Here is a 24,936-nt window from a genome sequence, read left to right as displayed (position 1 = left end):
TTCTACTAAAACAATATCTTTTTACATCTTACTCCAGTTTGAACTATATATTATATAATTTTATTTTATTTAATATTTAATAATCTATAAAACACATATGTAATGTTTTCCTATATTCTTTTACTTTTTCTATTAGTTGTGTTATAGATTGTATGTGATCTATTGTAGAAAACCTTTTGCGGAAACCAGCTTGCTCGCGTGGTTGGTTTTCCTCTAAGCTGTTCGTAATTCTGTTCAATATTATTTTTGAAAATATTCTATATAAATTTGTCATAAGACTAATTGACCTATAATTACTTTGGTCGCTTCGATCTCCTTTTTTATGTAGCAGTATGATGGTGGACTTTGACCATTGTTCTGGGTTAACTTCTTCTGTAAGGATATTATTAAACAATTCTTGTAGAGGTTCTAAGAGCGGGGTAGATAGTGATCTTAGCACTTCATTAGTGATGTTGTCACTTCCGGGGGTCTTGTCGTTTTTTGGGATTTTATTACATGTTCGATTTCAGATTTAGGGTTATTTGGTCTCTGTTTATTAGTGTTATTGATATTGTAATTGTAATTAATTGGTATTAAACAACGACAAGAGCAGGCGTTACTTTCAATGCAATAAAGATTTTTGTAAAATTCTGTTGTTCATTTATGATCTCAGGACGTCTAGATTTCATGATTCCTTCTATATTTTTTAGCTCTCCCATGCATTCGGACTTAACTTTAAGTTCTTTATAAGCTTTCCGTATAGCCCCTGTTTTACTTATAAATTTTTCGAAAGTACTTTGTCGCTTTATTTTTTTTTTCTTGTGTAATATTTCTATTAATTTTTTTACTTATTCTTATTATTTCAGATTTTACTGTTCCTTTTTTGCATCCTACCCTTGGGGGAAGGTTTGTTTCCCTTCGGATAATCCTAGTGCCTGCGCCGTTGCAGTAGCCGATGTGATACTGCAGGGCATGGATATTTTTATACCAAGATCTGTAGTACCGATCGTTAGCAGATCACAGCCCTGGTTCGATGCGTCAGTTAAAGCAGCATCTGACTGCAAAAAACAGGCGTATCGAACTTGGGTTGCGGCGCTGGGCACAAAGGATCCGACCTGCAAAGTTCTTAAGAGGAAATATAACCGTGCCTCCAGATTCATTAAGCGGCAAATCGCCCGTGCGAAGTCTAAGCACGTCGTCAAAATCGGCGAGCAGCTTTCCAGTTACCCGACCGGAACACGCAAGTTCTGGTCGTTGTCGAAAGCTGCTCTTGAGAACGTCAACCAGCCGTCCATGCCGCCGTTGCACATGAGGAATGACACCCTGACCCATACGGCAAAAGAGAAAGCCGAGCTCCTGTGCGCTCTTTTCGCCTCCAACTCGACTCTTGACGACAACGGAAAAGCACCGCTGACCATCCCGCGGTGTCAGAGCTCTATGCCTGAAGTACAGTTCAGACAGAAAACTGTTAGGCGAGCTCTGTTTTCGTTGGACGTCAGGAAGTCGAACGGGCCTGATGGCATTTCTGCAATCGTGCTTAGAACGTGTGCCCCTGAGTTGACGCCGGTGCTAACGCGTTTATTCCGGCACTCTTATTCCAAAGGCGTAGTCCCTGACTTATGGATGTCAGCCTTTGTCCATCCGATCCAAAAAAAAAAGGAGATCTCCACAATCATGGAGAGCATAATTAGCCGCCAGCTTTTAGTATACCTAGAGGGTCACCAGTTGATCAACGACCGACAGTACGGCTTTCGCCATGGACGGTCGGCAGGTGATCTTCTGATATACCTAACACATAGGTGGGCGGCGGCTATTGAAAGCAAGGGGGAAGGCCTGGCAGTTAGCCTGAATATAGCGAAAGCCTTTGATCGTGTATGGCACAAGGCGCTCCTCTCAAAACTTCCATCATTTGGGCTTCCCGAGAGCTTGTGCAAGTGGACCTCCAGCTTCCTCACTGGGCGTAGCATACAGGTCGTTGTCGACGGATATTGCTCGAACCCGAAGCCCGTGAATGCTGGAGTGCCCCAAGGCTGTGTGCTATCTCCTACGCTGTTTCTTTTGCATATCAATGATGTGTGTGACACCTCAAACATGCATTACTATGCAGATGACAGCACTGGTGATGCCGTATATACGGGCCATGCAGGTCTCTCTCGGGAAATCGTCGACCAGTGCCGGGAGAGACTTGTGTCTTCTATCGAGTCCTCTCTTGAGAAGGTCGCGGAATGGGGTAAATTGAACCTTGTCCAATTTAACCCCCAGAAGACTCAAGTTTGCGCGTTTACCACTAAAAAAACCCCATTTATCGTACCACCGCTCTTCGAGGACACTTCTCTTAAAGCCGCGCCTATTATCGGAATACTGGGTCTCGAAATCTTGAGCGATTGCCAATTTCGTGGCCATCTGGAGGGCAAAGCCAAATTGGCTTCGAAGAAGCTGGGCGTCATCAATAGAGCACGGCAATACTTCAAGCCAGCCCACATACTAGCGCTCTACAAAGCGCAGGTCCGGCCACACATGGAGTATTGCTGTCATCTCTGGTCTGGCGTACCCCAGTATCTGCTCGATCCATTTGACCGCGTGCAACGTAGAGCAGCTGGAATTGTCGGGGACTCAGTGCTCTGTGAACGGCTGGATCACTTGGCGTTGCGTAGAGACGTCGCTTCATTGTGTGTCTTCTACCGCATTTATCACGGGGAGTGTTCCAAAGAGCTGTTTAACCTGATTCCTGCCGCCGAATTCCACCTTTGCACAACACGCCACAAGTTAGGATATCATCCCCACCATCTGGATGTGTGGCTGTCCTCCACAGTGCGGTTTTCAAGGAGCTTTCTCCCTCGTACTACAAAGCTGTAGAATGAGCTTCCTTGTGCGGTGTTTCTGGGACGATACGACATGGGTACCTTCAAAAAAAGCGCGTACACCTTCCTTAAAGGCCGGCAACGCTCTTGATGACAGATGACCCGTACGCTCGTTTGTCCTCCTATTTCATAAAAAAAAATGTCGTATTGGGTTTGTACTTCTGTAGATGTATGTACGGCTTCCATAAATTTCTTTTTCCAATAACTAGCAGCATCTTCTGAGAGATTCGTTAGTTGTCTAGTATAGTCAACGGATTTTATTTTTCTTCTTTTGGTTTTGACTCAAAGGATATTCGCATCGTATCATCCTGTGGTCAGTATTAAAGTTTAAGTTTTTAATTATATCAAATTTAGTAATACATGATGGTCGATTCGAAAGAATATAGTCTATCTCAGTACATTGTTGACCGTTTGGGGATCGCCATGTCCATTTTTTGTGTGGTTTGCATAGAAATATACTGTTTATAATATAATAATTGTTTTCGAGTGCAAATTCGATTAATCTCTGGCCGTGTGGACTTCTTTTTCCATGTGCGTATTTCCCTATGTTCTTTCCTTCATTGTTTTGAGCTTTTCCTATTCTTGCGTTAAAATCGCCGAGTAAAATGACATTTTTGTGGGGGTATAGTCTAGAGCAGATTGTACTGTTTGGTAGAATAGGTCAATGTCTACATTTGTATACATTTCTGTGGGAGCATATGCTTGGATAAATGACCAGGTACAATTGTCATCTGTTTGTATTTCTAGTTATGCGACACGATCTGAAAAGCTTTTTATAGTTAATATATTTTTCTTAAGATGTTTTTTTATTAAAAATCCCACTCCATTCCTTCCATTCGTTCCAGATGTATGATATAAGATAGAATCAGCAATATTCATCTATAGTTTCCTTTCCTCTTCTCGTTTCGCATAACCCATATAATGTCCCATTTTAATGTCTTTACAGCGTACTTTAGTTCCTCTATTCTACTATCTGCTAGTAAGGTTACTTGCAATATATAAATTTTGTTTCTGTTGTCGTTTGTTCTTGGTAATATTATTATTATTGATTTTTGTACCTTGATTTTGTTCCTGATTTAGGAGGTTTTGGTCTGACTCCTCCACGGTGACCGGCCGGCTTAGAGAAGGTAGAGAGATTGAAGAGGCACTTTTTAATTTTTTGGTATAGCTTCTAATTGTTCACTTAATGGCGTATGCTTGTTAAAAATTAATTTGTGACTGGCGAAAAAAACTAGTTATGTCTTGTGGTTTTTTTTTAGGTAGTTGATTCATCCCCCCATAGTTGCTTTGTTTTGTTGTTTCTTTCTCCGTCTACGCGGGTGAGATTGACAAAAATCGTTTGCTCGAGTTCCTTCCTGTGAGGGTACGGGATTCTGATTCTCGTGTTTTTAGCGTCACAATTTTATCATATCGTAGAACTACTCGCTTTCCTGATTCTCGTTCGCGCTTAAGTTCTTCCTGTAATTATTTCCGCTTTTGTAACACACTAGGTGAAAAATCCTCTTTCAAGTACATGTTTGAGTTAATAAGTGATTTTCTCTTTTTGCGTATATCCATTTTTCGGCTAGTTGTTGTAATATAAATAAATAAATATATATTTAGTATATTTTGACAAATTGTTAGTTGGTGTACTTCAGATTCACTAAAAATCATAAAATAAAAAAAAAAATAACAAAAAAAAGAACCGCCTTCAAAAACACTATTCCATAACAATAGATATAATGTGCACTAAATAGTATAAAAATAATTGCGTATTTTTATACAATCTAATTAATTAATCTAATTCTAGTTACGATTATTGTAATTTTTGGAGTCGGTATCATCCCAGATAGGTTTGTTACTACATACATAGTTATAGGTGAGATGTGCTTGAGCCGTGAGGAGGCGAAAGGCGAGAGCGGGTTGCGGCGCAAGGACACCGATTCCAAAAATAACAATAGTCGGAACTAGAATTAGATTAATTAATTAGATTGTATAAAAATACGCAATTATTTTTATACTTTTTAGTGCACATTATATCTATTGTTTTGGAATAGTGTTTTTGAAGGCGGTTGTTTTTTTGTTAATTTTTTTTTATAAACTTTAAATTGCTGTTTATTAAGACATAATCGTAAATCCAAGCTCTTAAGGCCAAGATTTATTGAAAACAGACAATCACAGTAGAAGTTACGTTCAAGGTAATTTTGATGCTGATTATTAGATGTTTGTTCTATATGTTTACATTAGCATCAATGTTATTTTAGATAACATTAAATCTGTGTTATATTCTGTCTTAATTAATCCCATTGCATCATCAAAAACCAACATTTCATCAAGCTGTGAGAAACACTGATAGAGGAATGAAAATTTTTTTGACACAAACTCTCAACGGTTTATGAAATGTACCAGTTTCAAGTAACGAACCTGGAAGAAGAATTTTGCCATTTCGCCAAAACTGGGAAATAGAAATTAACCCATACCGGGCTAGCAAAGCAATCAGAAACAGCAGTTTATTAGTACTTTATTAGTCCGGTATGGGTTCTTTGACTTAGCGAATGGATAAAATTAAATGTAATAGTCGTAAGTCTATCCCTATTTTCTGATCAAGATCTGTTCAGTTGGAGCTTTTTACGTTTTGATCAAAAATCACATTCGACTTATTCGGTTTGTATAATTCTTCACATCTCTCTCTTGCTGCCAACTGGGGCCAATTCTCTTTCATTATCTCGTGTACAGAAAAGCTGAAAAATATTAGCATTTACAGATTTGCGCTATAAATAAGTATCAATTATCACTAGGTAACGATACGTCTGTAATACCGTGTTACTAGCACTGGTTAGCTTGTAATTGTTCATGTTCTTGTAAGTCGTTCAAATTCATCGGCAATGACTTTCTGTGCACAAAATACAATATTGCTAATCATCGTTCTAAGGGGCTATAAAAAAAGCGACTCTAGCGGTCATGACTTTCCGTACACAAAATACAAACCTACTAATCATTGTCTACTGAGCCTTTAAAAAAAGAGCGACTCAATAGTTTTTATTTCTGACTATGTGCATGTCACCTCCTTTCATCTGTCTCATTCTGACAAGTGGAAGAGAAAGGGATGTGAATAATTGCCAATACTTGTACTATATTTAAGGAAAAAATACAGGAAAACATAATATTTTAAAAAACAAGAAGTACAGCCGTCCACCAGTAAAATTACAATTTTAGAACATAAAATAATCCGCTCGGCAGAAATAATGAATGGTGTAATGTTAATGAGGTTACTAAGAGCATTTATTCCTTAATAATCTACAAATTTATCAGAAGTAAAATATATTTGTAAATATGATGTTTTTAGTAATTAATAGTTTCTATTCATACATAATGATACAATTTCTATATACTTTTTGAGAATTAACCGACCTTACCCTACCCTGTATTGCCCTGAGCTACCTTTACAGGCAGTAAACTTTTTATTACAGAAAATACCGGAGCTATAAAAACCTATTGACACGTTCTTAAACGTGCACAGTGCTACCAAAAGCTAAGACTGACGTTGACTACCTCACAAGCAAAAATGAAAGTGAAGAAAATTAAAACAGTCTTAGTCAAGTGTAATCAGTCTCTTTGCATAACATGCTACAAAAAAAGGCACATATAATTGATTTTGTTTATACAGGATGTTGGTTCGATTAACAACGAGCGCTGCAAGGGTGACTTTATTACGCACGATACTGCTTCCAAAAAAAAAACATTTAAATTTATTTTTTCATATTTTTTTTAATAAGTATTAGGTCACCCCTGCAACGCTCGCTGTTCCTCAAATCCACAATCTGTATACATTTTTTTTTCATAACATTTAATTTTGTTTATTTTTTTATGTTTATATAATTTGTTTTACATAATTTTTTAACACATAACTGTACTTGTATTAAATAATGACTCGATATTTTCTTTTCTGTCACTATCACATCACTACAAAAATTACATTATAGTGCGGTATCGGTCCATATTGACCTGACATTTTCAATTGTTAATTACTCATTTTATGATTGGAGAATCCAGGGGCGGGGCCAGTGCAAACACAACTGATTCATGACAGTTTTAAAAAGTGTAAAAAAATTTATACAGTATTGTCTGTATACCTATGAAATAAATAAAAATATGAGTAATACTAGTCCACAGAACTATCGCAAAATTAATTATTTAATTAAAAACTTTAAATTGAAAAAGTGAAATTTTCAAACAAAATAAATATTCAAATAAATATACTAAGAATTAGCAGTACTGTACAGACGACGTACATTGACCTCTGGATTGTCGGCTTCACCTTTGAATTGTTTGATTATTTGCGGCGAAATAAAAATTCTCTAGGTTCATTCTTACGAACACTTTTTTATTTCGGTATAACTGAACTGAACTGTAAATTCAATATTGTGCATCTTGTTTTATATTCAAAATAACTAATCCGTGTTCGCAAACGTCAAAGAAAGACTAAATGTCAAATTTACCGCAAAAGCAATAACAATTAACAAACTTAAAAACACAATTTACACATATACACACATACACATACAGTAGTAGAAAGTGTCAATTTCAGCTTGATTCCTTCGAATGACAAACACATAATCTATTTGCCCAGAAGCCGCGCGATACACTGGTCACTGATTAGTGATGACTGAAGTGGTTAACATTAAAATAACGAAAAAAATAAGTCTTTAATAGGGAATACCTCACAATCGACTTTATCGATACTTTTTTACCATTAATTAGCATCCATTAAGAAATACCTACCCAAGGATAGGATACAATAGGATATAACTATTTTTGTGTTATTCGAACTTTTTTATAATTTTAACAAATTATAAATTTAATGAACTTCTAGCAAGTATTTTTTTACGATTTAACTTACGAAACTACTGTTTTGTGAGTTGTGGGTGACTAAAAGGGTTTTTTGATGTGACAAATTCATGCTATCGTCCTATGACTACAGTACGATCGGAACAGACTTGTTCGAATTAAGTTCCTCAATCGCACAGAATAATGAAAGAATAATAATATGTGTAGGTGTGTTTATTGGGGAGGATAACTGCTGTGAACGTTTCGGCAATTTCAAGGGTAGGGTGTACTCTCTGGCTGCGAGTAGATTATGAAGACCACGTCCGGTCATGTCTACAGGTCATCTGAAAGGTGTCAAGGAAGCCAAATTGGCTTCAATGAAGCTAGGAGTCATTAATAGATCACGATAATACTTCAAGCTGACCTAGATTCTAGCGCACTCCAAAAGCGCAGGAACAACAGATACTGCCTGTATTGTTATCACCTCTGGTCGGACGCATCCCCGTATCAGCTAGAACCTAATGCCCACGTGCAACGCATAGCTGCTCGAATTGACGGGGATCAGTGCTCTGTGAACATAACAGAACACAGACGTAGAATACATACTTTATAACATACTCCTTGACTAAGATATTGAGCTTTAAAACCACTCAGAGGTGTGGGGTCGAAAGGGCATGCCCCGCACAGTAAGAAAGTCAAGTGGGTGCATTTTGGACTGCCATCGCACCATCTGAAAGTCACTGATTTAGCTGTCGCAGTCAAGGTGTTAAATCATTTAAAATGTTAAAAACCAAAGTCGAAAATGGGTTATCATTACTACATTTATCTGTCTAGTAAATATTATCGTCAGTAATATCAATAATTCGTGTATACGTCATAATATCAATTATATTGTCAGCACGGCTTAGGGTGCCCAAAGTAATAAAACAACATTAGATTGAAAGACAAGATTAATAGATATTTGGACAGGTTGCAATGCAGTAGATTTTTTAAACTTTGAATTCATCAAATCCCAAATTATTTCCCACTAATGATTTTAAACAACAGGTCGTATGCGCTAAACAACTTGCTATTCGAGCATGTTCATGCACGATGGACTACCGGGCCCAGTTAGTAGGTACTTATTATTTGATTTAGAAATAAATAAAAACTCTTTGAAGAAAACGTGAACTCAACGGCCACGGCCAACTGTCAATATTTGTTATTGATTACAAATTCAAAATTATTAGTACGTGATATACATTTTTGGCAACAATAATTCCAAATTTCTGTTTATATAAATTCTAAATTTTAAGTTTTTAAGACAATTCATAATGCCGGACGAAAAAGAAAATAAGGGGGATGATAAGGATAAAAGGGTCAAGTTACAGGTAATTAACCTAATATAATAATAGGGTGGTGAAAAAGTCACTTCACATTAATTTATTTGAAAACTCAAGACCATTTTTTATCATTTAATTACAGTACCTAAATAGGTATGTGCCGTTTCTCCACAGGAACTCACTCCACGTACAACCAAGCTGTGGAATGAGCTTCATGGTGGGGTGTATCCAGGACGACACTTTTCTTTTCAAGGGCTGGCAACGCTCCTCTGGTATTGCATAAGAATATGGGAGGCGGTGATCACATAGCATCAGGTGACCAGTGCCCTCTATCTTCCATTTTGGGACTTTTGATTAAAACAAACACGACAGTTATTTTTGGTATAAAAGGCATAAAGGCATAAAAGGCATTTATTTTCTCAAAATTGATTCCTTTAGAATTCTTTTTGATGTCATTTCTAATAACTACTAGATACTACTACCACTTCGGAAACAAATGGCGCTCATGAGAGAGAAGAAGCGGCGCAAGAAACTCTCCCAGCATTCTTTATTTTGCGCTCTTTTCAATAAAAATATACAATATTGTACAATCATTTCTATCGCTATAAAATAATCACAATCTAGTCCCAGGCTGTCCGATAATTTAGATATTCAGCAGTGGATTTACGACAGAGCCATTTTTTTATAAAACATTCAAATTTATTTATAGATAATGCCTGAACAGTGTCTGGGATATTATTATAGAAGTGTATACATTTACTCTTAAAGCTATTATGTATCTTATGAAGCCTACTAGAATTAGTTACAAGCAATCCCTTATTTCTAGTGTTATAATAATGAAAATCACTATTAAAAGCAAAAAGGTGACGATTTTTGTGAACGTATATTAAATTTTCATAAATGTACTGACAATGAACAGTCATAATATTTATTTCTTTAAATTTTTCTTTGAAAGACTGTCTATAACCAAGCTGATATATAGCACGAACAGCTCTCTTTTGCAGAGCAAACACTATATCAATGTCAGCAGCATGACCCCATAGTAAAATACCGTACGTCATGATGCTGTGAAAATAACTGAAGTACACTAATCTAGCGGTCGCAACATTCGTGTACTCTCTAATCTTTCTAACTGCATATGCCGCAGAGCTGAGTCTATCTGGTAGAAGTTCAATATGTGGACCCCACTGAAGCTTTTTATCTAACGTGATACCCAAGAAGACCGTAGTGTCCACAAGTTCCAATCTCTGGTCATTTATAAGTACGTTGGTTTGTACCTCCGCTGTTTTTGGTGTAACGAACCGTAAACACTTTGTTTTCTTACTGTTTGAGTGCAGATTATTCGTCTCAAACCAACGCACTATCTTTGAGAGTGCATTGTTTACCTCGCCATCAATATCTAGCACGTCGCTTCACTTTAAAAATAAGTGAAGTATCATCAGCAAACAATACAATCTCATGGCTATCATCTACCACAAACGGCAGATCGTTATTATATATAAGTAACAAGAAAGGACCGAGAATAGAACCCTGTGGAACACCTATTCCCACAGGTTTACCCGAAGACCGTTTGCCATTTACATCGACTATCTGAACTCTTTCGCTTAAATATGATTTTAACAGATTTAGGGCTAGATTATATATATATAATTAAGATTTTTCACTCCATAATGCTTTAGATTTAGGAGTAAAGTTTCATGGTGGACGCAGTCAAATGCTTTGGACAAATCACAAAAAATGCCTAATGCATCCTGTGACTCTTTCCAGGCGTCAAAGATGTGCTCAATCAGTCTAGTACCCGCATTAATTGTTGATTAGCCCCTAGTGAAACCAAATTGATTTTTGTATCCATCTTTTTTGTATTGATCATAATTCAGAGAATAATATCTGCAAAAGGGCGATTAGGGTCATCTATATTCTGAATTCTAGAGAATCCCATAGAAAATGCTTGAAACCAATAGGTAATCTTACAAAAGCATGCCAATTTATACATCATAATATAGTTACTATGTATAGTTTATAATAGAAAGAATGAATACATTTAAAATAAAGATATACATGATATCAACACAAGAAATAAGAATTAAATAGTAATTTCAAATACGAGATTCGGTACAATACAAAACTCATTTTTGCAGCTCTTTAATAAAATTCCAAATAATATTACACTCGCCTTATTTAAAAAGCCTATTAGACGATTAAAGAATAGAGGATAAAGAAGTATGGAAAATAGATGCTCATGGTTCACCAAATAATAATTCTTCATAATAATGGTATTAAGATGTTTGTTGTTAAATATCATGAATGTAACATTATTACATAATACTAGTGCACCCGACAGACGTTGTCCTGTACACACGTCTTAAATTTGAAAAATCGGTCCAAACGTTAGGAGGAGTTCACTAACATACACATGAGCAGGAGACTGATATTATGTGGACGGAATTGAGAATTAGGTTCTGCCAATCTCAAATTCAGTGGAACACACAAAAATTTCATCAAAATCGGTCCAGCCGCTTAGGAGATATTATTTTTTTGGAAAAGTAGGACAAACGAGCGTACGGATCACCTGGTGTTAAGTGATCACCGCCGCCCACATTTCCTTGCAGCACCAGAGGAATCACAGGAGCGTTGCTGGCCTTTAAGGAAGTTGTACGCCCTTTTTTAAAGGTACCCATGTCGTATTGTCCCGCAAACACCGCACAAGTAAGTTCATTCCTCAGCTTTGTAGAACGTGGTAGGAAGCTCGTTGAAAACCGCACTGCGGAGGACAGCCACACATCTAGATGGTGGGGAACTTGTGACGTGTCGTGTGAAGGTGGAATTTGGCGGCAGGAATCAGGTGAAACAGCTCTTCGGAACACTCCCCATGATAAATGCGGTAAAGCACACACAATGAAGCGATGTCTCTACGCAACGCCAAGTGATCCAGCCGTTCACAGAGCACTGGGTCCCCGACAATTGGAGCTGCGTTGCACGCGGTCAAATAGATCGAGTTGATACTGGGGTGCGCCAGATCAGAGATGACAGCAATACTCCATGTGTGGCAGGACCTGCGCTTTGTAGAGCGCTAGAATGTGGGCTGGCTTGAAGTATTGCCGTGCTCTATTAATGACGTCCAGCTTCTTCGAAGCCAATTTGGCTTTGCTCTCCAGATGGCCGCGGAATTGGCAATCGCTCGAGATATCGAGACCCAGAATTCCGATACTAGGCGAGGTTGTAAGGGAAGTATTGTCGAAGAGCGGTGATACGACAAATGAGTTTTTTTTTGTGGTAAACGCGCAAACTTCAGTCTTCTGGGGGTTAAATTGGACAAGGTTCAATTTTCCCCATTCCGCGACCTTCTCAAGAGAGAACTCAATAGAAGAAGGAGAAAAGAAGACACAATTTTCTCCCGGCATTGGTCGACGATTTCCCTACAGAGACCTGCATGGCCCGTGTATACGGCATCGCCCGTGATGTCGTCTGCATAGCAATGTATGTTAGAGGTGCCTAACATATTATTAATATACAGAAGAAACAGTGTGTAATAACCGTCGACAACGACCTGTGTGCTGCGCCTGGAAGCTGGAGGTCCGCTTGCATAAACTCTCAGGAAGCCCAATTGATGGAAGTTTTGCGAGGAGCGTCTTGTCTTGTTGACGTCTTGTGCCATACACGATCAAAGGCCTTCGCTTTATCCAAGCTAACTGCCAGGCCTTCCCCCTTGCTTTCAATAGCTGCCGCCCATCTATGTGTTAGGTACACCAGAAGATCAGGTGCCGACCGACCATGGCGAAAGCCGTACTGCCGGTCGTTGATCAATTGGTGACCCTCTACGTATACCAAGAGCTGGCGGTTAATTATGCTTTCCATGATGATGAGATGATGAAAGCAGGGAGGTAATAGCTATAGGCCTGTAGTTTGCTGGATCCGAATTGTCTCCTTTTTTTTGGATCGGATGGACAAGGGCTGACTTCCATGAAACAGGGACTACGCTATTTGTACATGAGTGCCGGAATAGACGCGTTAGCACCGGCGTCAACTCAGGGACACACGTTCTAAGCAGGATTGGAGAAATGCCATCCGGCCCGCTCGACTTCCTGACGTCCAACGAAAACAGAGCTCGCCTAACAGTTTTCTGTCTGAACTTTACTTCAGACATAGAGCTCTGATACCGCGGGATGGTCGGCGGTGTTTTCCGTTGTCGTCAAGTGTCGAGTTGGAGGCAAAAAGAGCGCACAGGAGATCGGCTTTCTCTTTTGCCGTATGGGCCAGGGTGTCATTCCTCATATGCAACGGTGGGAGGGACGGCTGGTTGAAGTTACCAAGAGCAGCTTTCGACAACGACCAGAACTTGCGTGTTCCGGTCGAGTAACTGGAAAGATTTTGACGACGTGCTTCGATTTCGCACGGGCGATTTGCCGCTTAAAAAATCTGGAGGCACGGTTATATTTCCTCTTAAGAACTCTGCAGTTCGGATCCTTTGAGCCCAGCGCCGCAACCCAAGTTTGATACGCCTGTTTTTTGCAGTCAGATGCTGCTTTAACTGACGCATCGAACCAGGGCTGTGATCCACAAGCCACCGATCGGTACTACAGAGCTTGGTATAAAAATATCCATACCCTGTAGTATCACATAGGCTACTGCAACGGCGCAGGCACTAGGATCATCCGAAGGGAAACAAACCTTGTCCTAAGGACAGGATGCATCCTATCCCAATCTGCTGACTTGTAGTGCCAGAGATAGTTCAATTGTAAACCATTCTCGAATCCATTTGAAGACACACAGAAAGTTTCATTAAAATCGGTCCAGCCGTTTAGGAGGATTTCAGTTACAACAGACGCATAAAAGAAATATATATATTAAGATAATTATTGTATTCTTTTGGTTTATATAAAATCTACCGTTATTTGCATTTTATAGAATCACTTAGTAAGCTTGCTTTGTGAGCAGTATTATTTTTATAATTTTGTAGGTATCATGTGTATCCTTTAACTTGGTTGTTCATGGTCTCTAAAATGACGTTGGTTGTCGCGGCGTCGTGTGCCGGGTCGTCTCGTTCTCTCAAATATGTGCGAAGGGAACGATGGCTGGTTCATGCGTCAACTCGTGAATGGATACTGCTTGTAGAGCCCGGTCAACCTGTTATAGTTAAAAAAATCAGTGTATTTATGGGATGCGATTACTTATTATGACGGTAATCATTGACTTCCGCCCGAACCTCTTAACTGACAGTACATATACGGTATTTTATTTTGTTTGTTTTTCAAGAAAGTTGCAAATTAAGTATAATCTATTTAAATAACTAGCTATCTTCTTTAATATTCAGTTTGAAATTAGAAATAAGTTTTAATTGCCACCGATCAGTGAATAACCACTCACCAGTTACTCACAACTATAAAGACGACATTCACCGCAACGTTCTTCTACGACCAGCTTTGAAAAGTGTGGCACTAAACAGAAACACTTCAAAATATAGCACAAAACGTAGAATAACATTAAAGAATTACACAAATTGGAACTCAATACCGATATCAACAAACAACCAAGGTAAACTAAACCAAGTTTTTTCGTTGCAAATCAAATACTTCGTGCGACCACATAAACTTTGAACTCAAGTTACTTAGGTATATTGAAAAATGTCGAAATTAATCAGATCTCCTGTAAATCGAAATGTACAGCATACTTTGTCAGACTCTGACATAGCACAAACAAAAACTCATGAAACAGCGACACAGCGCAGCAGCAAGAGACGCAGAGGATCCCCTGATAAGTCATGCACAACGGAGGATATCAAGAATATACTGGCGGAATGGAAGAATAACGAAAATTATCTACTTAATAAACTGGTAAATGACGTAGCTGAAATCAAACATCAAAATACGCAAATAAAAGAATCTATCAAAGAAATTGAAAAAACATTAGAATTCTTGAATTGCCAGTTCATAGTGGCAATTCAAGATGGCATAATCAGCTTCATAGCTATGAGGAAGAAAATGGAATTATTAGAAAGTGAACGCAAAGAGCATATTTCACAAATCGAAATTCTTGAACAAAAAGTAGAAGAATTAAACCGTACACTGAAATCATCATCTATCGAAATAAGAAATATGCCTTCTATGAAAAACTATGAAAATAAGGATGAGCTATCCAGTATCGTAGTTAAAACCTGTAAGGCTCTAAATGTTGATATAGAGAAACGAGAACTAAAAGATTTATACGTAATACGTGGCAAAGGAGGTAACAATACCATTGTGGCTGAATTCACATCTAATATAGTAAAACATAATGTCATCAAAGGTGTAAAATTGTATAATAAACAACACCCTAACTCTCGCTTGAATACTTCTGTTATAGGACTAGACGGTGATAAAAAACCTATCTATATATCTGAGGCACTTACTTACAAAGCACGAAGACTATTCTATCTAGCGCGTGACTTAGCCAAGACAGAAGAATTTAAGTACTGTTGGGTAAGTAACGGTAAAATATTTTTGAGGAAAACCGATCAATCGCAACACATGGAAATCAAAAACGAATTTCAGTTAATCAGTCTCAGAAGCAAAAAGTGACTAGATTCGATTTTGTTGAATACAAATAATTTTCCATTATTTCTGTATAAGTTGTGCATATACTCATATTTATTGTATTTTTCTCAAAGTAAAAAACTGGTAGTAAAAACATCAAGTAATATAAACATAGAGCAGGAACTGGGTAACAATACACTTAGGGACATAATATATAATTTCAAACCCTTTCCGATAGGATTTCAAAAGTCATGTTTAATCAAATATAAAATTCAATGTCGCAAATAATATAACTCTAGCTAATGACCTGGATCAAATATCTGCCGGGGACGCATATGAATGTCGTCCTGAAACATGTAAAGAATTGCTAATATCCCCGAATGATACCTCAAACCTTAAAATCCTTACACAGAACATACGAAGTATCTCTCGTAATTTTTCAGAATTACTAGTATTACTAACAAGAGTTGACGTGAACTTTGATATTTACATATTAACAGAGTCCTGGAATTCTAAAACAATTTATTTTCCCTCTATGGTAGGATATAATACCTACTATACTGAGAACAATTCCAATCAAAACGATGGGATCGTTGTTTATGTTAAGCAAGGCTTAAATTATGTAGTAAAAGAACACATACTAAGTGATGCAACTTTCATATTAATTGAGGTCAATACAGATACAGTAGTTATTGGCCTCTACCGTTCTCCTTCTTTTAAAAACACAAGCAATTTTGTGAATTCACTTGACAAGTTACTTGATGCTATATTGGGAGATATAAACATTGATGTAAGAAATGACATTGATTCTAATTCTGCTGATTATCTAAACTTATTGGCAAGTCACGGGCTCATGGCTGGTCACAACTATCCTACCAGAGGAAAAAATTGTTTAGACCACGCTATGATAAAAGCGAAATTACCATCCACGACCCTTGTTATAACACCATCGATTACAGACCACTCAGCGGTCATTATTAAGATTAGTTTAAATTCTAAAAATACGCAAAATACCAAGATATTAAAAAACAAAATAAGATATGATTTGATCGCTAAAGAAATTGAGAAAATAGACTTTAAGCCTATCATCAACTCAAATGATCCCAATTGGTGTTCTAAAGAAATAGTTGATACTTTAACTAAAACAATCTCAAAATATACAACCACAACATTAATTCCCAAGAAGTATCACTGTATCAAGCCTTGGATTACTCCTGGTCTCATACGTTGTATCAAAACCCGTGACAAAATGCATACAAAGTCTGAAAAAGAACCTGACAATCAAATTCTCAGTATTACTTACAAGCGATACAAAAACCACTGTAACGATTTATTAAAAATATTAAAAAGAACATATGAACAAAATGAATTAAAAAAAACACGCTAAAAATCCTAAAAACACATGGACACTAATAAGAAAATTCACAAACACAACTAACAAAAAAGAATTACAACAGGATCTCCTGAGGATTGACACTAAGCCTGAAAACGCAGTTGAGAAAGTTAATAACTATTTTGCTGGTATTGGCAAGGACCTAGCAGACAAAATTCCTCACGTTCAATGTCCCGTAGATTTAAATTGTTCTAATAAAAAACCAATGACGCCATCAAACTCTATGGTGATGTTGAAAACAACAGAAAAAGAAATAGAAAACTTAATAACGAACCTTAAAAATGACTCAGCTGTTGGATGGGACAATATATCACCAAAAATAATAAAATTGAGCAGACACATCCTTGTTCCACTTTTAACACACATCTTTAATTTATGTATTGAAACGAGTACTTTTCCACAGGTTTTCAAACTCTCCATAATTCTACCCATATATAAATCAGGAGAAAAATCATGTGCGAATAGCTATCGCCCTATTTCAATTTTACCGACTATTTCCAAATTATTTGAAAAAATTATGAGTAAAAGACTTATGTCCTTTCTAGATAAAGAAAATATCTTATCTAAGCATCAGTATGGCTTTAGGGCAGAAAGATCAACAGGGGATGCAGTATCGGATCTATCAGAATTTGTGGCAGCCCGTCTAGATGCTAAAGAAAAATGCGTGGGCGTTTTTCTTGACCTTGCGAAAGCCTTTGACACCGTTTCTATACCACTTCTTTTAGACAAAATGGAGGCAATTGGAATAAGAGGAAAGGTGCATTCACTTTTTAAGGATTACCTGACAAACAGAAAGCAAAGTGTAAAAATAGGTGATTATGTAAGCTCTTTTCATCCAGTAACTCACGGTGTACCTCAGGGCAGTGTGCTCGGTCCTGCTTTGTTTCTGATTTATGTGAACGCCCTTTGTCATCTTAATCCAATTAACTGCAAAACATTTATGTATGCCGATGATACGGCCTTAATTTTTCATGCCGATTCTTGGGCAGATGTCAAAACCAAGGTTGAAATAGGACTTCGAAAAACTTTTCAATGGCTTCAACAGAATTTGTTAACTCTAAACATTCTTAAAACAAAATATATCACCTTTGGCATTACTACAAGACAAATTCCCTCAGACGAAAATTTTTCCGTACAAGTTCATAATTGTAAGAAAGTCTTGACTCAAAATAAAGGATGCTCTTGTGTTTACCTTAATAAAACGAAAATAATTAAATACCTAGGAGTTCTAATAGATGAGACCCTATCATGGAAACCGCAAATTGATCTACTGTCAGAAAAGACTAGAAAACTTATTTTCGTATTTAAAACCTTACGTCAGATTGCTGATTTCACTCTTTTGAGAAATGTTTACTTTGCATTAGCACAATCCTTATTAACTTATTAAATCGTGGGGTGGCGCTCGAAAATCATGTCTTTTGAAGCTTGAACGGGCCCAACGTGCTCTATTAAAGGTTATTATTTGCAAACCCTTTCGGTATCCTACTTGTGAACTATACACTAAATGCGATGTCTTGTCTGTAAGACAATTGTTTATTAGGGACACTATAATGGCACAGCACTCAAAACTTATATTTGTTCCAGAAGCAGTAACAAAACGACGTAAAGATAAAGTCTGTCCTACAAACACTTTTAAAACTTTTTTTATACGTAAATTTCAATGCTATCTTGGTCCCATGCTCTATAATAAATTAAACAAAATTATTAATATCTACTCTGAAAACAAATTTAACTGTAAAAAAAAGCTAACTGTTTGGTTAAAAAATAAAAAGCATGATGAAATTGAAAATTTGTTTATAGCTTTACGTTAAATTATTAATTATCCAGCCTTACTTACCTTACCGCTTATACGCACAACATACAGAAAAAAAAAACTTTAAATTTCATTGTTTATTTTATACCATTATCTTATAAAATTATAGTTTGCATAATAATAGCTTATATTTCACATCTACAATAAATTAAAATTTCTATTTATCTATATGTATACATGTACCCTTATATATTTATCTTTAAAATTTATTATCTTTAATACTTTATTATACATTATTACTTTAAAAGTTCAAAATAAACCCAATCAATAATACCTTACTATATTATTATATGAAAATAGCCCAAGTCAACAGTCTTTGTAGTCAACCCAAATGTTTTTAAGTATACCCTCAATTTTATTACTGACCGCTCAAGTACCAACCAGTAATATGTATGATAGACAAATGTTATTTATTTTCTCGTAGAACTGTTAAATTTTTTTTTCCATAAGTTAAATTCTTATATACGCTTTTATGTATTGAAGTTATCTGTAAAAAACAATGTATCTGGAAGTAACTAGTATTAAAATACAGGCCCGGCCTAGTTTAATGCTAGTGACAACTAAAATAATATAAAATATTTTAATTAACTATTAGAAACACTACTTATCCTACGGGATTAGTGGTGCGATTGTTTTCAAAAGCATTGTGAATATTTGAAAATTATTTTGATGTATTTGGTGTTGTTTGTCCAGAAAAATGTCGTGTATGTTCAAGATCTAAAGGTTGATGATTGGTCCAATATAGGATAATTTATATTTATACAGTTTACTATTTATTCCTTTTTATTAAATATTTGGTATTTAAAACTTTTTTAACAAACACAATTCATATATTGAATGCAACCTTACAAGCTTTTGAATATTAAAGCCATTGTCAAATATTCTATTGATTGAAACGAATGGTCGTTGAGTTTCTTGTAACTATGTTCTTCTCACGAAGTCCAAATTTTTCGAACATATTATGGTAGATTCAGTAATTTAAAAGAAATATTTAAACAGACGATTCAAAAGCGCTTAATTTATGCCTAATTGAATAAAGTTTAATTGACTCTCACTTTGACTTTGTGAATGTCATCCTGACACAACACTGGCTAAAGAATTCTCAAGGGACTGAAACAGGTTGAAATCTGAAAGTGCAACATGGTAGTTATATTAGGGATGACTTAACACTTTTCAGCCCAAACAGTAGAGATCCGAAACAAAGGTTCTGCCCGGCGATACAATCTCACCGAACACACTGCACAAAACTACTGCCAGTTAATCCGGGTGACATAAGCCTGACCGACCTTTGACAACTACTTGTTTCAGACGTTCTTGTCTTAAGCGGTCCACTGTTCATCACCAGTTATCAATGTCTTCAAAAACGATTCGGTTTTCAATATAGAATTGAGTAGAAAGTTCATGAGGTTCCTTCCAGTGAGCTCGCGTGCCACACAAATAGCAAGCTTTTTATTTATTTACTAGCTATGAATACCCGCTTCGCTGGGTCATTTTTAATTGTATACTTATTTGTTAATGTTAATAATCTATCACTACTTACTTCACAATTTTTTCACATAAAAGACACATTTTCTTTTTCTTATTAATTTATTGATCTTACTTATTTTTACATTAAAATCTTACGACTAAGTAGAAATTAATATCTTTTATCATCTAACATTAACTGATATCCTAAACATTTTTATTGAAATACATTCTTATATACTACATTTACAGTTTTGCATTCTGGTGCATAAACAAATAAATTTTCTTTCTGTCCTACGCGTGAAAAAGCTACATAGAGTTGACCATGTGAAAAACAGGATTCTTTTAAATTAACTCCACAAAATCGGAACGTCTGACCTTGCGCCTTATTGATAGTCATACTATAAGCTAATCGTACAGGAAATTGTAACCGTTTAAAATAGAATGGTAAATCATTCGAAATTATTGGAATTCTTGGTATAAAAACCAAGTTTCCTTTTTCTTTGCCAGTGAGAACTTCTGCCTCAATGATGTTGTTCAAAATTTGTTTTAAGCATAATCTTGTACCATTGCACAATTTTGGCGTATTAAGATTTCGCATTAATATGACTGGTGATCCAATTTTTAGCTTTAATTCATGAGAAGGCATACCAGGTGGGTTTAATGAATTTAAAAATTCCGTTGGAAAGTTTAAACTTTCATCTTGATTCATCATTGTATCTATTGATGTATAGATTTTTTCCTCTCCCGGTATCATTTCCTGTATTTTTTCATTTATTCGTTTTACTGCATCATTTTTTGTAACCAAAATTGTTCGCTCAGACAACCATGTTTTATTTAAATAATTTTGTTGTATGGATGGATAAATTTTGTCTATAAGGTGTTCTTCGGTGTCTACCACATGACATATCTCTTCAGTTAAAATTATTTTACCAGACTGTGGATCTAGTGGGTAGGTGCCATTCCCAATTTTCAAAAGATTGTCGGCAGACTCTTGTGCTTTTGGATCTCCAGTAATTAACGCTCGCATATTTTCTGTCAGTGATAACTTTTCAACATTGTTCCAAAAAATTGATCGCTTTAAACATGTATTTTTTTCGTCAGCTGGTGTTGATTTTGGAATAACTGGTAACGTTTGTCTAAAATCCCCTGATAGTAGCAATAAAGCATCTCCCATTAGTTTTGTATTTTTCCGAAGATCCTGTAATGTTCTATCCAGCGCTTCCAGTGATATTCGATGAGCCATCGTGCACTCATCCCATATTATAAGTTTGCATCTTATTAAAATTTGGCCACGTACAGAAAATTTTGTGATATTACAGACTGGGAATTCTTGTTCAGCTACATTTAATGGCAAATTTAGTGCAGAATGTGCCGTTTTTCCACCTTCCATTAATGTCGCGGCAATTCCAGAGGATGCCAATGCTAATGCTATTTCATTTTTCACCCGAATTGTAGCTAGGACCAAATTAATGAGGAAAGTTTTTCCAGTACCTCCGGGTGCATCTAAAAAGATTATTCCTCCTGCATTCGTCTCAATACGATTTATTATTGTGTTATATACTATTCGTTGTGTTCGTGTTAATTTTGGTTCATTTTCTTCAATGTAACGTTGCAATTCATCTTTGTTATAATTAAGTTCTTTTGATAATTCAGAATTAGTCACGCTTAATTCGTTTCTTTTAGGAGATTGCACTCCGAGAGTAACTAAAGTTTGATTACATATTGCGAAACATCGATCTTCTAAAATTATCAAAGCTTCATTATAAATATTATCGTTGAATGTAATATTCATATCTTGATTTTCTCTACGTAGTCTTGCTAGAATATCATCACTCATACTATCACGATATTTCAGCCATAGTCTATTCGGATTTGAAGGATTACACGATGTTAGAATTATAGCAAAGAGTTCTCGCAGTTGATTCGCTGTTGCTGTTTCTGCTGCCTCTTTCATTGCCTGCTCCCATTGATTATCATTTTCTAATAAACCACGACGCTGGCATGCTTCACGATACGTTTCGCAAATGTAACCATCTACTGTTCGAAGATCTTCAAAAGAAGTTGGTCCACGTACTTCATGAAGTAGTAGACGTAAATAGAAACATTCAGCATTCTTTGGATGTACCGTATATACTCGACCAATAGCTTTATCTTTAAAGACACCTTTAAATCCTTCAACCGAAACTCCTTTCTTTCGTCGATTAAATACTTTTCGCGATGAGTAATAATTGGGAACATCTCCATAAAGAAGAGTTCTAGCAAACAGATCACTTCGACACAATTCGAAAAATGCAGTTAACGTAGTATTAACAGGTTGGTTTGCAACTTTTTGTGCTGTTTGATTAGTAAAATATACCCGTTGCCCATTCTCAAGGTGAACTGCTAAGTGAAAAACAGCTGGATCCCTGCCATGAATCGGAAACCCCAATATACGCCAAGCTGCTTCATTACTATTTATATATCGTCCCATTTGATAACTTAAAATTTCATCATATCTATTTTCATTTGTAATTTCAAAGACAGCCATATCACTTCCTTTGTTAATATAGTTACACACATATTTAATTGACTGAACTGAACTGCAATATTCTACATTTATATGTGCATTAAACATTTTCGATAATAACGGATTATAAGGGACAACCCATCGATTATCAATTTCGATTTCTTCACCCCGTACTCTAATTTTTGCTGTAAATCCTCCTTCACTCGGTGGTCGACGTCGGTATTGCGGATATCCATCATCTCCCGTTTGCGTCTCACTCAAAAATGATCTTGGATATCGTTGTGAGCTTTTATTATTTTTTTTTACAGGGTGATTGCATATTAAGTGCCCCGCAAGGTCCATGTATCATTTGTTTCACGATTATTTCATATAGAACAGGATCTTCAACCGGATTTGGGAATTCTGCTTTAATAACGTCATCGATTTGATTTGAGTGAATTTTTTCTTTCAGCCAAATTAAATTGTGTGAGTGTGGCAACCCTCTCTTTTGCCACTCAATGGAGAACAACCAGCTATTAACATTTCCGAAAATACAACTCTTCACAATTGCATTAATGAATTTTACTTGTTTCTGTTTAAACACGCGCGGAATTAAATCATGTCTGTCATGTGACTTTTGTCCAAATTGTAACTCATCTTTAATTTCCTTCCATGACGAATTGCACGTAAACGTTATGAATAAGTCAGGACGACCATATTTTCTCACATACGCCATTGCGTCTTGTGCATATTGAAGCATATGCCTAGAGCTACCAATGAATGTAGAAGGCAAAATTACTAATCGTCCCAAATTTTCAACATCCCCATCATTGGCTACCGCATCTCGTAAGTGAATATATTCATCCGTTCGTAATTTATTTTGATTTAGACGAATAAATAACAATCTTTCTGCTTCTATTTATAATGTATTCTAATTATAATATATTTGCTTGCATATCAACAATAAACTGTAAAAACAATTTCCGACAATTGAGTATATGATTGTATTTATTCACTCTCTCCATTATCCGATATGCGTAAAATTCCTTGGAAGAAACTTTTTTATTTGTAGGGCTATTTGTTTGTGGATCAACATGCTGAATATTAAAATGGTAACCGTCTTCACCATGACAAAATATTAGTGGATACTGTAAGGCGTCATACATGTGATGAGTTTTAGCGTTGCGTTCCAACTTATTACTTCTTCGTTGTACCACAATATCCCTATAACTACTTTCATTGTCCACCATAACTACGGCTATTTCATTTACTTGAGGTGCATTAAATCGTCTTTCGTGTTCGCCAATTGGCTTTTATCTGCCCGAATTATTATTTTATAATTATCCGAAACCATTTTTTCCATCGCAGTCTTAAATATCTTTATCAACTCATTATTTTCATGTAGAAAGCGCTGTAAATGAAGAATTATATCTCGACGCAATTCTGTAAAATTTGAAGCCTTTGATCCAGTTCGTCTTCTTCATTTCCTACAAAATAAATTTGTAAAAACTTCGGAGTATTATTTGGGAGTGACAATAATGATCCAATTTTATGATATACTTGTCCCTGTATTTTAAATACTGGATTAAATCCTTTTTCTTCAATTACTGCAGTTGCTCCAAATGAAGTCATTTGAAAGCATGCATTGTAATTTCTAATTTGTTGTAAGAATTCTTTAGAATTTTGTGTTTCTCCTTTCATATATTCTAGAAATTCCGGTGGCAGTGATTTTAACTCTGGTAATTTAATTTTGCCATTTGAACAGCATATACTTTGCGTTTCTCCTTTGAATTTTTTAGCTTCACAAAATTTGCATACTTCATTCATTCTTCCGATCACTATACTTGAATGTTCAAAATAATTTCTAGTAGGATTATAATGAAACGCCTCTTGTTCAAGACTGTATTTTTCCCGACGTTTTTGACGAACAGAATATACAGTTGTTTTAGAAACTTGAGCCTCCATTTGTTCATTTAGTCGAAGATCACGCATTCTTATTGCATTTTGTATTCTTCTATCATCTGCCTGTTCATTTGTCTTTCTTTTTCTTTGCAATCTTTTTCTGATTCGGTCCGTTTCTTTAGAATCATTAATCTGCTCTTCAGTCTGATTATTTCGACTTTGATGATCATTTTCTCGAAGTAATGTGAGACGTTGTTCTCTTTCGTCTGTAGTTTCATTTCTCCGTGACATTTTTTGCCTTTTCGATACAATTCGAGAACGTGAGAATACGCATTTACGTTTCGGCATCGTTAGTAATATTTTAATTTTTTTTTTTCACCTTTTTCACACTGCACTAAA

At 36.1% G+C, this 24,936-nt stretch overlaps 1 protein-coding gene across 1 annotated transcript in view; it reads left to right on the top strand.

The window, feature by feature from the left end:
* The first annotated feature begins 8,848 nt into the window (after nucleotides 1-8,848).
* LOC126972725 (uncharacterized) overlaps nucleotides 8,849-24,936 on the top strand; it is a 68,720-nt gene continuing 52,632 nt past the window's right edge. Inside the window, exon 1 of the mRNA XM_050819641.1 lies at nucleotides 8,849-9,016. Within this exon, the coding sequence (XP_050675598.1) occupies nucleotides 8,960-9,016 (57 nt within the window). The 5' untranslated portion in view covers nucleotides 8,849-8,959. The remainder of the gene's footprint in view (nucleotides 9,017-24,936) is intronic.

The sequence above is a fragment of the Leptidea sinapis genome, chromosome 27 (assembly GCF_905404315.1).
Source record: "Leptidea sinapis chromosome 27, ilLepSina1.1, whole genome shotgun sequence".
NCBI lineage: Eukaryota > Metazoa > Arthropoda > Insecta > Lepidoptera > Pieridae > Leptidea > Leptidea sinapis.
This window is presented reverse-complemented; position numbering and strand designations above follow the sequence as displayed.